Below are 16460 nucleotides of genomic sequence, written 5' to 3' on the forward strand. Positions count from 1 at the left end.
AAAACAGCAGCTAAAATGGAAATTGAAAATTCATGTTATGATCTCAGGATAGGAGACTTCTTGAGAAAGCTCATTGAACTACTGCATAGATTTCTTAGGCATCTTTCCTTTCATAAAGCCCAAATCTCGTGCTCTGTAATTTCCATTGTTTGCTCTTAATACCTCTATAGTTAAGCTTAAACAAGTCAAACCCCTCTTCCTTGTCACAGCCTTTTCAGATTACAGGTTAATTGTAATTCCCACACACCAAGTTTTCTTTTCTACTTTGAACACATTGTCATTTCTTTCACTCTGTATATATTTTAATCTCCAGTCCTTGTCACCTTCGCTATACTTTCTGCCTTATCCTTCTGAAAATGTTTTCAATAGATAGTTGTTAATGAAAATTACATAAAAACTGCAAATAAGAAAAGAACACAGATCCTTTTTCCCCCAGTTTTTAAGGTTACAAGTGTAGAATAGCCATCTGAAGCACACACATACTCACAAACACACACACACACACACAAGTAATATTTTGTTCACAGTAACATGTGTTACTGTGAACAAAGCATGAGTTCTTGAAGTTGTTATTACTGCACGTGGCATCATGCAGCTTACAGTGTAATATGACATGCATCTTTTAGTGTAATATAACAAACACATAAATAACTAGAATACAAATTGATATAGTTGCCATTTCTGGTCTACACTAAGTTCTTAATAAATGCTTTCAACTAATTTGATACTCACTCATTTGTGATAAGTGAATGAGCGTCTGAACAAAATGCTATGTGAAACCCCAGGTGAGAAAGACGCATTACCAACCTGGGAGAGCAAAGACAGCTTCCTGGAAGAGGTGGCATTTGAATTGGGTTTTAAAGAATAGGTTGTTATTCAAAAAAGAAAGCATAGCAGTAGTAGGAAGGAAAAGCACTAGTGTAATAGAACGGAAAGGCATTTTGGAGATCAGCTCATTTAACCCATTGTTTTTTATAGATGAAGAAACTGAGGTCTAGTCTGAAGAACTGAAGTGTTTTGCTTATGATTGTATAATTCATTAGCAAAAGAATATGAGTTGATCATATGGCAAGTCTTAACAGTGCCCTATTTCTCCACTGGCATGTTCATAATAATAAAAGAAAATGAGGATAGCTTCTGGCACATTAGGTGGATTTAGAGAGGAGATAGATACAAGTCACACATGAAAGACAAGAGAGATGGATTGTCATCAGTATCACTATAGAAAAACATCCAAACTAATGAGAGAACAGATCTTTCTATTTGAATGTCCTTTATGCCATTTACTATGTACAGAAAGAGTAGAAATATGGTATCCCCATATTTGGCCATCATACATCTCTCTATTGCCCTTTGAGTCGCTCATAACTCTTAATTTCTTAATGTATCTATTTCTAGCTATAAGTATAGATTTCATATGAGTTCCACTAAAGGATGGTAGATGAAAGGTACATATTTTTCAGCTGGTAAGGTCATCAGATTTAAAAAAAAAACTTTTACATTTAAACAGTGTCCCAGATTCAGTTACCACATTTATTTCTCTATTCTTTGGACAGTAAGAAATACTTCTAAAAATGGAATAATTAATGTTTAAATTCTGCGTTAAGTTAGTTCATCTCAATATTTACACCTAATATATTATATTCTATTTTGATTTACTTGCAAAACTTTGCGATTATATTACTGCAATTTAAATTTCCAGTGACGAGAAGATGATACAGAAAGTGGATTATGACTGCAAAAACTTAACAGTAATCACAAAGATAGGAAATGAGTTTGCGTATTCAATACGAATCTTGACAATAAACTTCATTCTTGGCACCCATTTAACACTGTACCATTTAGAGGATGAACAATAGATTGCTTCTTTCAATTTCAATAAAGACTAGACTTAGAATTAGATAAAACCTTAAGGTTGTGTAATCTACTGCCCTCATTTTCTGTATGTGAAAACTGAAGGTCAGATGTTAGGGGATTTTCCCAAACTCATACATTTAAAAGTTGAAGCACTAGGATTTCAACTTAGCTCTTCCAACTATGAATGTGATTATCTCTTCCAAGCACCATGCTACTACTCCATGGTCAAAAATTTTATGTGTTTGAAAATGAATTAAAATTTTAAAGAAATTAATACTATGCATCTTTCTGATATTTCTCATTCAAATAAGATTCCAAATTAAATCTAGAAGTGACAACCTTAATGCTATCCAAACCATGAATACAATTGAATTGAAGGATAGAGTTTTCTCCCAAGTGTTGATTATCATCTCTTCGAAAATGGTTACTATCAAATTTCTATGAAGTGGATTACTTTAGTCTTACAGACCCAGGTGCTAGGTATAATAATTAGTCTTCACTTTTGCATTCACATTCCTCATTCATTTTGTTCAATGAGGAAAAGCAAAAAAAAAAAGGGACAAAAGTTACTCTTAGTGAGGAACCTTTGGGTATAGAAGTCAAACTCTGATACTGGTTGTGGTTATTATAGTGTTCATTTTTCAGCCAGCTAGTTGACTTGGTAGATTCAGAGCTAGACTGGAGGTCCTGAGTTCAAAAGTGATCTCAGACACTTCCTAATTATAACACTTAATTATAATTTATATTTATTATATTATATCATAACATATCATATTATATATATCATATGTCATATATATATAAATATAAATAAAATTATAACATCTAAAAATAACACTTCCTAATACCCTGGCAAGACATTTTAGCCCCATTGCCAAAGCTCTTACTGCTCTTTTGCCTTGGAACCAGTACACAGTATTGATTCTAAGACAGAAGGTAAGAGTTTTTTTTTTTGTTTTTGTTTTTAATAAAGAATACTCATTTTTTTATTTATGAAAAACATTGTCTTTTAAAAATTTTATTTTTCCCCAATTACTTGTAAAACAGTTTAGAACATTAATGTGGGGTGACACTTCAGTTGTTCTAATTTGCATTTCTCTGCATAAGTACAAATGAATTTAATTACTTTGAGAACTATCCACTCACATCCTCTGACAATTTATCAATTGGGAAATGATCATATTCTTATATATTTGATTCATTTCTCTATAAATTTGAGATATGAGGTCTTTATTAGAGAGACTTGCAAAAAAACTTTTGCACCATTATGATTCCTGTTTATTACTCTCAATTGTATTATGTCCTGTTTAGTTTCTGACAGCCACTTCCCCCGATTTACTCTCTTATCAGTCTCACCTTCCTTCTCTTAACCTTCATGTTTTCCTGCAGGGTAATACAGATTACTATACCCAACTGATTATGTATGTTGTCACATTGAGCCAATTCCAATGAGAGTAAGGTTCATGTGTATCCCTCCCCATACCCTCCATTGTCCACTCCACTGTAAAACCTCTTTCATTAATTTTTTATGGGAAGTAATTTACCTGATTCTGTTTTTCCCTTCCCACTTCTTCAAGTACATTCCTATTTCTCTTGCCATAATTTTATTTTTTATATCATCCCATCCCATGTCAATTGTCTATGTATGTTCCTTTTAAATTCCCTAACAATAAGGTTCTTTGGAGTAACAAGAATCATCTCCCCCCCTTAGGAATGTACACAGTTTAACTTTATTGAATGTCTTTTTATTTCTCTTTCCTGTTTACCTTTTTATGATTCTCTTGAATCTTTTATTTAAAAATAAATTTTTTCACTCAGTTCTGATTTTTTTCATCAGGAATATTTGAAAGTCCTCTATTTCATTGAATGCTCATCATTTCCCCTGAAGGATTATGCTTTGTTTGGCTAAGTTATTATTGGTTGAAGTCCTAGTTTTATTGCCCTCTGGAATGTCATATTTAAGGCCCCCCTAGCCTTTAATATTAAAACTGCTAAATCTTGTGTTATCCTGACAGTGGCTCCTCAATATTTGAATTGTTTCTTTTTGTCTGCTTGCAATATTTTCTCTTTGTCATGGAAGTTCTGGAATTTGGCTATAATATTCCTAAGAGTTAGTTATTCTTTTGGGATCTCTTTCAGGTGATTGGTAGAGTCTTTCAATTTCTATTTTATTCCTTGATTTTAGAATATCAGGGCAGTTTTCCTGAAAATTTCTGAAAAGATAATGTCTAAGCTCCATATTTTAGTCATTGCTTTCAAGAAGTACAATAATTCTTAGATTATCTCTCCTGAATTTATTTTCCAAGTCAGTTATTTTTCCAATGAGATTTCTTTTTTTTCATTCTTTTGACTTTCTTTGATTTTTTCTTGATGTCTTGTGGCATGATTTTCTTGAGTGAACTTTTGTGCCTCCTTTTCCATTTGGTCAATTCTGTTTTGTAAAGAGTTCTTTTCCTCATTGATTTGTGTACTTTTTCATTATGGCCACTTCTGCCTTTTAAGAAACTTTTGTCTTCATTGACTTTTTGTAATTTTTGAGGCTCTAAGCACTGGCATATGCTAATGATTCTCCTCACCTTGAGACTGTGCCCCAAGACTGCTTCCTGGATCTGTATATGGGCAATGTAACAAGAATCTTGTACCCAAAGCCAGCAAAGGCACATCTATAAATCCCCTTCTGAGTACTTTTCCAACGCCCTTTATCATCTGTAGAGGAAAGCTCCAAAAGTCTTTGCTGCTGCTTCTATTGGGGCACTTTGCTGTTGTAGGACCTACGTTGGCAAGCTTTGTGCTCCACCTCCACCTGGTGTACTAGATCCTTCATGCTGGCCTTCTAAATTGTTTTGGGCTGAAAAATTACTTCACTCCATCTTTTGTTGGTTATGTTGCTCCAGAATTTGTTCTGAAGTGTTATATCATAATTGTTTTACGGTAATATGGTAGAGATCAGATGGATCCCCTGGACCTTTTCTACCATCTTGTCTCCACCACCTCAAAATAATTGCCTTCCAGTTTGAGTCTTTCCTAGAAAATGCATATGCAAACCCTAGAAGAGAATGAATTAACAGTATTCTATGCTTGGAAAACTCTTAAAGGAATAATGGGAATGAACTAAATATTAAATTTTTGGCAATCAATGAATACTTTCCAGATTTTATCTTTTTTTGTCAGTGCTTTTGTTGTTTTCAGTTTTATATTCTGTTCTCCTCATGCTTTCAAACTATGCTTGCTCCTCTTTTGCAGATTGTTGCTTTGAGGGAACAAAATGCTCACATTCAAAGGAAAATGGCATCTGGAGAAGGGACCACAGAGTCAGAACATATGGAAGGGATGGAACCTGGCCAGAAAATCCATGAAAAGGTTAGACATTCCTTACTTATTCCTATAATGTGTGTTTCTTGCCACAGCATTTGCTAGAACTATTAGTTATGAAAAGAGCTTAATGAATACTTTATGTCTTATTCTAATCAAAACCCAATGATACACTTTTCTTCTTCTGCACTTAAATATAAAGACATAATGCAAATGAAGTTAATTTTATTTGCACACATTGAGGGAAAACCTTTAGTTACTTATTTTTGTATGTAATAAATAGTATAAAGGGCTTATACTTTCATGAAACTAAGAAAAATAGCTATTTAATTTGAAATTTGAAGGAAAATGCAAAAAAATTTTTATTTTTAAAATGATTATTAAGATGTGCTTAACATGTGTGTTCAAGCCCCTCCTTTTCCGCATATTGGTTATGTGACCTAAGGTGAGAGATTTTATCTTTCAGTTTTATAGGCACTTCTATGTTTATGTGAATGTATATATTGTATATTATATTGGTAGAGGGAATTTCCTGATCTGAGAGTTCCCTTTATAAAATTCAAGTACAAGATGAATCTCTGTTTTTTTCCACTCTTACTATGCATAATGATAGTAAAATAATAATCAATTCTATATCTATATGATAATAATCAAAATATTGATATAAAAGAATAGCAGTAATTAATAGAGTAATGTCTAATAATCAGATTTTTCTATCTGACACAAATAAAAAAAAGAATGAGATAGTGGCTAACATTTATATCGTACTTTATCATTTTAATTATCCTATGTGTTTTATCTCATTTGAGCCTCACAACAACCCTTTAAATGCATTCTGTAAGTAATGTCCTCATTTTAAAGACAAGGAATTTGAAGCTTAGAGGTTTTGACTTGTCCATAGTTCCATAGCTAGTAAATATCAAAAGTGGGATTTGAAACCATGTCTTTCCTTAATCTCAATGTGGTAACCTATTTCCTCAAACAATCTCTCAGTATGAGTTATAGCAATTAATACTAAATAGGACTTTACAAAAAAAAAAGAATAACCACCAGAAAAAGAAAAATCAAACATGGTAGAGAGCATTTTGGTGATGATCAGCAGAGTGAGAAAAAAAAATTAAAAATTTGTGAGATTAGACCATACATCACCTATATAGAAAAAGAAAGAGATAATGATTGAGAAAGCATGAAAAAATTGATTAGATTCATATTTAGATTCTAATCATCACTGATGTATTGATAACTGAATTAGAAATCATGAGAAACTAGGGAGCACATGACCACTTCCATTCTTAGAATGTGTTGATTGATAAAAGAGAGAAAAACTTTGTCAGGCCTGTTAATGTACTCTAAATTGGTGAAGAAAAGATTTCAAGTGTTATAGAAAAGAGTATATGGCATATCATCTTTTATATACATTATAACTGGAGCTAAAATTAGCAAAAGATGAATGAGGAATACCTAAGAATAAAGACATAAAAATGCAGACTGAAATAATTTCAATGAGAAAAACAGAGCATTTTCAGAAAAGATTAATGTGCTTACACTGATTTTGTCAATTTAGATTTTTAAGAGATGAATATAGAAGACAACAGCTGGGCCATTAAATAAGGATGATTTAAAAAGAAAGAAATGATCCTAAAAGACTAGTCATCATGATATAAAATACAGAGTGAATTGAGGTTGTCAGTGAATTTCAGGAACAGCAAAAATATCCTTTTTAACTTTATTAGTGGAATATAAAGATTCAAGAAGTCTTAGGAACACTAAATCAAATTGATGGAATAGTAGTAATAGACCACAGAGGGAAAAACCAGAATTACTCAAATTTTATATTAATTTTATCTACCAAGGAGGATAGTTTTTTAATTAATAAGCATTATCTTCTCTGCCTTCCATCCTCCCCAATCTGAGGAATTAAAACAAATTCTTTTTATCAAATATGCATAGTTAAACAAAACATATTTTTGCATTGGACTTGTCTAGATTTTATAGCATTCTACACCCCAAGTCTATCCTTTCTGTCAAGATGTCAGTAAACTTTTCCTCATGAGTCCTATGGAATTATTAATTGTTAGTGAATTAACCAGAGTTCTTAAGTCTTTCAGACTTGTTAATGTAATGTTGTCATCATACAAATCATTCTTCAGAGGAAAACACTTTGTATCAGTTAATATAAATCTTCCTAGGTTTCTGTGCTGTGAAAAATTGTGAAAGAGCATGATCTTTGAATAGGTAGGAATAGAACAACTAGCTAATGACTAGTAGAAATCCAAAAAAAGTAAGATCATATTCAGGATGCCTCTAAATAGCTGTTCTAAGTAAACTGAGTTAGGTAGGTTCAGAAAATCCATATCCAAAAATGTTTTTAAACTCTTACTTTCTGTCTTAGAATTATATTGATTCTAAGACAGAATAGGGGTAAGGACTAGGCTGTTGTGTGGGGGAAAGCATCAAGTGACTTACCCAGGAGCACACAGCTAGAAAGTGTCTGAGGTCAGATTTCAAACCAGATCCTCCCAACTCCAAGTCTGGGACTGTAACCATTGTGTCACCCAGCAACCCCTATATCCTAAAATCCTTAAAGAATTGTCTTAGGTGATTGGTAAAATAGCTTCAGTGATTTTTCAAATATTATGAGAATTAGTGTTAAAAGTAATCCAATTAGTATGGGAAACCATTTGGAATTATACAAAAAAGGCAGTATGGTATTCTTACTGATTAATCCATCAGTTTCACTAATGGATTTATTTCTCCAAAGAGTTTAGTAACGGAAATGTAGTCCCCGTGAGTTGCAGACTAACCAAAGCAGTCATATTTGAAATAACATAAAATGAAAGAAATTAACCGTCAATCAGTTGGAAAATTGCTACAAAAATTTTGGAATTTGAATGTAATGGAATGTTATATTGTTGAATGATGAATTTGAAAATTTCAGGTAAATAATGGAATGACTTCTATGAGATGATGAAGCAAGAAGAGAGTCAGATAAAAAGAACTATATACACATTCACCAAGATTGCCTAAGGGAGAGACAGTGTTAAAAGAAAATGCAATTTAGACAAAATACTATGAGCAATTTTGGTTCCAGATGATTAACTGCACTCCCTTTTTCTTATAAAATGGTAAACTATAAAAGCAGAATGATTTAATACATTATGAATCACACTTATAGTATATACTTTGAATTAATTGTTTCTTTTGTGGGAGGAGAAGAATGGTACTGTGTGATGTAGGAGAGAAATTGTTTATTGGAAATGATTGTTGTCTCAAAAAAAGATGCATCAGTGTAAAAATGAAAGAATATTAATGCTTTTAAAACATTGTTTTATCCAAGATATTCATATGGAAGTAAGTTTTATCCAATTGTGAATGATTTTAGCCTTTCTTCTCATTGCTTTGTAGAAATAATAAAAATAAATAAAAAACATGATATATACAAATTTTTACTAGAATGATTTTATGAGAATTTTAGTTTAGAATGTTAACTTTGTGAATTGAAAGACAGTTATTTATTTTACTTTTAGTAGATAAAATTTGATATACTTTGATACAAGTAATATGAGATTCAAAAGGGAAAAAAATGATGTGGTTAATTTGTCTTCCAACTATTTTTGAAGAGGTTGCTGAGTTTCCATGGGCCACAGGTTTAATCACTTTATAGTTAAACCAATAATACTTACCAGCTAAGTCTTTACTATTGTTTCTTTGATATTGAGGACTGAATGATGGAAGCATTACAGAGATTTCACACACTAGGAAAAGTTGTAACATTTTTCCCTAGATAAAGACATGATATTTGATTTTTTTGCCATAGACACTTCCTTGGTCACTTTACCTAAAAATGTTGCCATATCAAAATGAATTCATTTGTATTACTGAATATTGCAGTTTCATTGGAGATCATCAGAAATATTCTTCTAGTAATTTGAGATAGAAAGTTTTTATTTTTTTCCTTTTTTATAATTTTATAATTTCTTCCTATAGACTTTAATGTAGTCTTGAGAGTGAACATAAAAACAAATGTCCCAGAAAGTATCTGGCTTTAACTCTGCAGAATGATCTGTCTGGAAAAGACCATAGGAAATATTTCAATTTATTTGTTTCAACAACAATCACTTTGTTTCAGGCTTGTGTTTAGAAACCTATTTGGGAATTCAGTAGCAGGCATTAAGACAAATAGTAAAACATTCATTGGGGTGGGAGGCAAGAAAATGTTTCTATGTAGTTTCCCCCACCCTATAAATGTAATAAGTGTGTAAGAGCATGTTGACATTTATGTGGAAATTGAAAAGTGACTCTTAGAAAAACTATTGTTTGATATTATAGGAATTGTCAAGAAAGTGAATTGGAATGGCTTAATCACAAGAATTAGTCTTTGGTTAGGGCAATGGCTTCTCTTAAATTATACAGCAAGGCAGAGTTATTTGCCAGTAGGGGATATTTTGCGTCAGTGGCTAGAGAGCTCTGGTTATAAAAATAATCCTATGAGGACACACTTTGAAATAGTGAATGATTATCAGTATACAGAAACAAAGCAAAACATGATTGATACCAGAATGGGGGAGGAGGCAAATATCTCAAAACATGAGCAGGAAAACTTTAAAATGTCAAATATATATTTAAATCCAGACTCCTGATAATTCTCAGTTATTCTAGAACTGAGATTATTAGCCTGTCATCCATAAACTTGTTAAAATATTTTAATAATTATATTTCAATACAATTTGTTTTCTTTATAATTCTATATATTCAATTTTAAAAATGTTATATAATTATGTATAAATGTATATTTTATTGTACAGAAATAACAATATTATGCATTTTTAAATATAATTCTGACAATAGATAGGTACTTCACAGACAATAAGAGATATATCTCTGACAAAAAAAGTAGGATCCCTATTCTAGAAGAAAGTGTGAGATTTTATGGATTTGAAAGGATTAATTTTTCTACTTCTGAAATGTGGAAATAGTAGATTAAAATAGAGGCAATGCACAGACATATTTTCTTTAACTCATTTTACTTACCTACTGTCCTGTAACTGTCTTCCTGATTCTCCTGAAAAGATATCATGATATTGATTACTTATTTTTCTTTTCTTAGATGAATTTTTTTACATCATTGAATTTCCCTCTGTAATATAGAAGGAATCTCTCTTCTCAGCTCACTCAGAGAAGTTATCTCATAATATAATAAAAAGAGGTGGGAGAGAGAGAGAGAAAGAGAGAGAGAGAGAGAGAGAGAGAGAGAGAGAGAGAGAGAGAGAGAGAGAGAGAGAGAGAGAGAGAGCAAAATCCAAAAAATTGACAGTTTGCTCCACTCATGTGCTTCCCACATCTACAAAGTGGGGTGGGAATGTCTTCTCATGTCTTCTTTGGAATCATGCTTTTTTTTTTCTTTGTACTTTTGTATTTTTCATGTACTGTTCATGTGCCACCATTTGCTTGTCCATTCCCCATTTGATGGTCATCTGTTTTGTTACCAAAGCTTTGCCATCACCAAATGTATTGCTGTTTGGTGTATATGAAAAGATCTTATGAATGATCTCCTTGGATGACAAGACTAGTAAAGGAATTTGGATTAATCAATCTCTAAAGCACCTTAAAGTATTTTAACAATATCTAACATTTATATAGCATTGAGTTGGTGTCAGGTAATGTACACTTTACAATGATTATTTGATCGTCACCACACACTTGAGAAGTAGATGCTATTAATATCCTCTTTTTTTCAGATGAGGTACTTGAGGTAATCAGAGGTTAAATGTTTGTCCAGGTTTACTTAGCTACTAAGTGTCGGAGGCTGAATTTGAGTTCAGGTCTTCCTGACTCCAGGTCCAGTGTAAATAGGTGGTAGGTTTGCTTAAAGATAATAAATTTAAGGAACAAGGGGCAGTTTTAAAAGGAAAAAAAATTAGGAATTTATAGCATTCTTTAAAAAAGGCTACTAAGAAATTAGCAACTACAATCTCCTGATTTTTTTCCTATAAATATAATAATGAAAATGGTTTGTAGGCATGTCTTTGTTGGTCATCTGTGTTTGACTCTGTGACCTCATCCACAGGTATAGAGTATGCAAAACAAAAGGAGGAGAAGGGAATAGACAGGTTTTCTCATGTGGGGGTTTTTACAACCAGTGTAAAAAAGAAATAGACATCTGAGTTTATTACATGGTTAATGACATTTAAAAATATAATTTTTCTCTTTCATTGACTTAAGGAGTTTAATTTCCTTGGCCAATTTTCTCTATAGATGGGCTTAGAGCAGTGGTTTCCAAACTTTTTTGGCCTACAGCCCCCTTTCCAGAAAAAATATTACTTAGCCCCCTGGAAATTATTCTTTTTTATTTTAATAGCAATTAATAGGAAAGATAAATGCACCTGTGGCCATCACCACCCTTTTGGATCGCTGCAGCACCCACCGGGGGGGGGGGTGGCACCCACTTTGGAAATCACTGGCTTAGAGAGTTGTGTCAAAGGTTAGGTGACTTGCCCAGACTGATGTCAAAATGTGTCAGAGATGACATTTGAGCCCAGGTCTCCCTGACTCTGAGCCTTGTCTTTATCTACCACAGCATTTATAACTAGCAAGAATAATTAGCTAACGTAGACCATTCCCTGTCAGTTTTTCTCCCCTTCCACCATACTATAATCTAGGTACGAGCCTCCTTGAGTCCTATTCTGCTACATTACTCTAGCTCTCGTAGTCTTGCAGCTCCATTTCCCCTACTAGGGCATGCAGGATCTCTCTCCCACAAAAAACTGAATTTGTCTTAAAAGGATGATCTGAGAGTATTGCCCAGAATATAGAAATGACTACGTTTGAGTCTGGTTTCTAGTTAATTAGGGAAGAAGATATATTTGACTCTCACCCTCACACTTCTATAATTACTTTTTGGGGGCTTAGATTTTGTATATGTTTATATGTGTACATATTTTCTCCCCAAATAGAATTTGTCTTGAGGACAGGATCTGCTTAATTGTCTAGAACATAGTAGTCATACATTTAAGAATTTTAGGTTTATCTTTAATGTCATATTTTAAAGATTATATATTACCCCACTTGGGATTCCTTCTGGTAAATGAGCCCCTATTTTGTGTTCATGGTCTTAGAGAGTCACCAGTGGGGAAATTGAGAATTTAAGTGACTTTTCCCAGAATCACCAGATACAGAACTTGAACCCAGGATTCCTTGACTCTAAGTTCTGCTCTTTATGAAGATTGAACTTTTGAAGGGCAGCTAAGTATCTCAGTTAATAGAGAGCCAGAGGCCTAGAAACAAGCAGTCCTGGGTTCAGATCTGGCCTCAGACACTCCCTAGTTGTATGACCCTGAACAAATCACTTACCACCCCCATTGTGTAGCTCTTACCATTCTGCCCTGGCACCAATACAGTGTATTAATTCTAAGATGGAAAGTAAGGGTCTAAAAAATTAAAGATTAAACTTTTGAAAATAAGCAGTTTCTTATTCTACCTGCATATTTTCAAATTTTATTTGAACTGATTCTCATTGAAGATATATCCCTTCCAAATCCCCCACCAATGAATTGAATGAGCATGAGTCATTTAATCATGACTTATTATTGTTTATTCACTTAGTTGTAACCAATACTTCATCACCCCATTTTAGGTTTTTTGTTTTTGGTAAAGATATTACAGTGGTTTGTCATTTTTTTTCTCCAGCTCATTTTACATATGAGGAAATTGAGGCAAACAGAGTTGTTATTTGCTCAAGGTCACCCAGCTAGAAAATGTCTGAGGCTGGATTTGAACTCCAGTCCTTCTGACTGAGTCGTTTGCCTGTCTTCACAACTTGCTATATGCCAAACACTTTACTAGGCACTGATGAATTGCATTTTTACAGGCTAGATTTTTTTCCTTCCCCTTAAGAAGCTTAAATTCTAATAAGAAAACAAAACATGGGATTATAAATTTATAGTTAGAATGGATTTTAGAGGTCAAGTACAACCCTTTCATTTTACAGATGAGGAAAATGTAGCTCTGTGAAGTGATTAAGGGTCTCATACACACACATCTCACACACACACACACACACACACACACACATCAGTTAAGTATATGAAGCAGGATTTTAATCCAGTCTTCTTGATTCTGAATCAAAGTCTACCACTCTGGCCAATATGTCATGTTGCCTTTCCTACAAGGGAATGGAATTTTTATCTGGAAAGTTATGAAGATGAGAATGGATTATTTTGTTGACATGCTTTTCCAGAGGCAGTGGAAGATTTCAGATAGTTATATTTTTCAGAGTAAGAGGTGAAAAGCAAGGCAGGAATGACAAATCACTGTGTGGAAAATGCCTGTGGTCAAGAATAGGCAGGACTCGTAGTCTCAAAGAATGCCCAGCCAAATGGCTTAGCTTCTTCCAGACATGGCCTCTGGAGGTAGTGTTTGGTGGTTGTTTTGTTGTTGAGCCATACCTGATACTTAGATTATGTGATCCCATGGACTTTGTCCTTGGGGTTTCCTTAGGAAGGATACTAAAGAGGTTTTCCATTTCTTTCTCTAGAATGTTTCCATTTTAAAAATGGTAGTTGAGGCAAATAAGGGTTGAGCAATTTGTTAAGAGTCACAGAGCTAGCAAGTATGCAAGGCTGGATTTGAACTCAGATCTTCCTAATTCCAGACCCTGTGTTCTATGTACACCTCCTCATGTTTAGAGGGGACAGCAAGAGAAGCCGCACAGCAGAAAATGATAGACGCAACTTAACCCTGTCCTATTGCAAAAATTCCATATGGGCTTAAGAGATCCTCATGGAATTGTCACACCGACTAGCTCTAAATCCATTCAGACTAGTCCAGAGACAAAAATGATGCATCTTAATCAAAACATTCCCAGGCACTGGGACACATGATTCACTATATAAAATTCCAGAATCCATGGACACCTGAGGCTTATGAGGAGACATCAGAGTGGAATGTTAGATATAGAGAAATCAAAACACATTGGGGAGTAGAAAATGAACTACTTTAAGAATATCTTAGGGATTTGGCTGATGGAACTTCCAGGATTCTATTCAGAGCAGGGGCTTTATAGAACTAGTTTTAAGTACACAACTTCTAGAAAAAATGTCTTCATGTGATCCTTAGAATCTGTTACTCTCACAACTAGAATATTCTATGATTGAACATAAATTGTCACCGATGCCATTGCCTCAAGTGATGTAAATGCTCTTTGTACATAGGACCAGCATCAATGGTGACCTCTTCCCTGCACACATAATCACTTTTTTTCAACATTTTCCCGTAGATATTAACTAATTTTATCAGTTAACTTTTTGTCGGCTAGAATGTATCTTATTTTTTATTACATTATTGATCCACATCTATCTTTTCCCTCTTGTATCTCAAACAGTTATAATTTAACCCAAAGGACTGAATGGTGGTTCCCTGAAGTTCCTTTTACTTATACCAATCCTAGATACTGTGCCTAGTAGCAATGAGAGTGATGATGATGAAGTGGCCTAATGATTCTTCATTCTGTGATTGCATTCATATCTTTCTTAGTGCTGAAAGTTAATTAATCTCTTTCACTTCTAATAGCATATCATTCATCTAAAAGTTAATTTCCTTTCAAGTTTCATTTTTCTAACACAGGTTTTTTTGTCCTACCAAAAATATAAAATAAAATCTTTCTTTCCAAGACTATTTTTTATTGTCAGGAAGATATGATTCATATTTATGTATCAATCAGCAATCACATATTAAGTAATTATGCTGTGCCAAAAACTGTTCTAGCTATTTGTAATGAGAAAAATAAATGAAATAGTTTTTATCTTGAAAAATTTTACATCCTACCAAGGAATATAACATATACAAAGAGAGTCTGAGATCTCACCTAAGGAAAAAATTCCCAAAGTACCTAGTATGATAAATTAGAGATAGGGACAAGACTGCCCATTAATTTTCTTTATAAGTCAGCTTGTTCCTAAATTAATTCCCGTTCTCTAGGGACTTCTTCCTGAAGAGTACCTGTGTCCCAAGGTGTTCTCTTTCTTTAAAAAAAAAAACTCTTACCTTCCATCTTAGAATCAGTACTGTTTATTGGTTCCAAGGTAGAAGGATGGTAAGTGGTAGGCAATGGGGCCTGTGACTTGCCCATGGTCACACAGCTAGCAGAGTGTACTCTTTCAAAACTGGTCAGAAGTACCAGGATCTCATGTCAGCCTCTCACTGTTTACATACAAAAAACTCCCTTTTATATAAATAATCAGGTTTGTGTAATCATTCTCTACCAATAAATAGAGTCTTACGTATTATACAGATGGACTTGCACCCCAGGTTACATAAATATGCACAAAATGGATATGGAATAAATTCAATGTAAGTTTGGGAGTGCAGTATATTTGCCACTAGAAATTGTCATAGGCTTCATGTAGAAGATGTTATTGTGATCATTTTGAAGAAAACACAAACTCCTGAGAGTAGATTGTGAAAGTAAGAGTTCATTTTAAGTATGGGAAACTCAGATCTTCCTAGCTCCAAGAATATCTCTTAATTCATCATAGACTATTTCTTTTGGCAATATTTAAGATGCTTATTTGCTCAAGATTGTGACGCCTTGCTTTCCCTAAAACAACAAAATAAATACAAACAAAAAAGAGTGGGCTAAATCTCACAAGATGGATTAATTCAGTTTGGCTTGGACAAGTCATAAGGCAAAACCTCTTTCTAGCTGTAAATCTTTATTTGTGAAAAAATGTGGATAATGATGATGACTCACCTTCCCCATGGGACTGTTTTTCTGATCATAAGATCATTGACCTCAGATTTAAAGCTGAAATGGACTTAGATTTTCTAGCTCAATTCTCCATTTATACTTGGGGAAACATTCCAGAGGAAGTTAAGTGACTGACCCAAGATCACATTAAAAAATAATAGTTAAAAGTGGGATTTATACCAAAATGCCTCTGACTCCAAATAAAGAACTATCTTTACTCTTTTTCATTTGAGTATTTCATTTCTTTCATTCTATTCAACCCACCTTTATTACTGCCTGTTAGGCTAAGATGTTGCAGTACACACTATGCTGACAATATGTAAGACAGATAAAGATAGATAGATAGATAGATAGATAGATAGATAGATAGATAGATAGATAGATATAGAGATATGTTTCCAAACTCATTATCTAAAAGTTGGTTAAGGTTGATTGGAATTAGAGATTATTTATAAATTATATTATAAATAATTATAAATAAATTTCTATTGAAATATGAAACCCAATTATTTTAGTAACCTTGTTTTGTGTAAGAGAATTTTTTCTT

The 16460-nt window shown here is 33.3% G+C and overlaps 1 protein-coding gene across 1 annotated transcript in view; it reads left to right on the forward strand.

Moving 5' to 3' along the window:
• Positions 1-16460, forward strand: part of PPFIA2 (PTPRF interacting protein alpha 2) — a 608808-nt gene that overhangs the window by 444807 nt on the left and 147541 nt on the right. The window contains exon 6 of the mRNA XM_044679176.1: positions 5101-5217. Within this exon, the coding sequence (XP_044535111.1) occupies positions 5101-5217 (117 nt within the window). The remainder of the gene's footprint in view (positions 1-5100; positions 5218-16460) is intronic.

Source organism: Gracilinanus agilis, chromosome 5 (assembly GCF_016433145.1).
Source record: "Gracilinanus agilis isolate LMUSP501 chromosome 5, AgileGrace, whole genome shotgun sequence".
NCBI classification, from domain to species: domain Eukaryota; kingdom Metazoa; phylum Chordata; class Mammalia; order Didelphimorphia; family Didelphidae; genus Gracilinanus; species Gracilinanus agilis.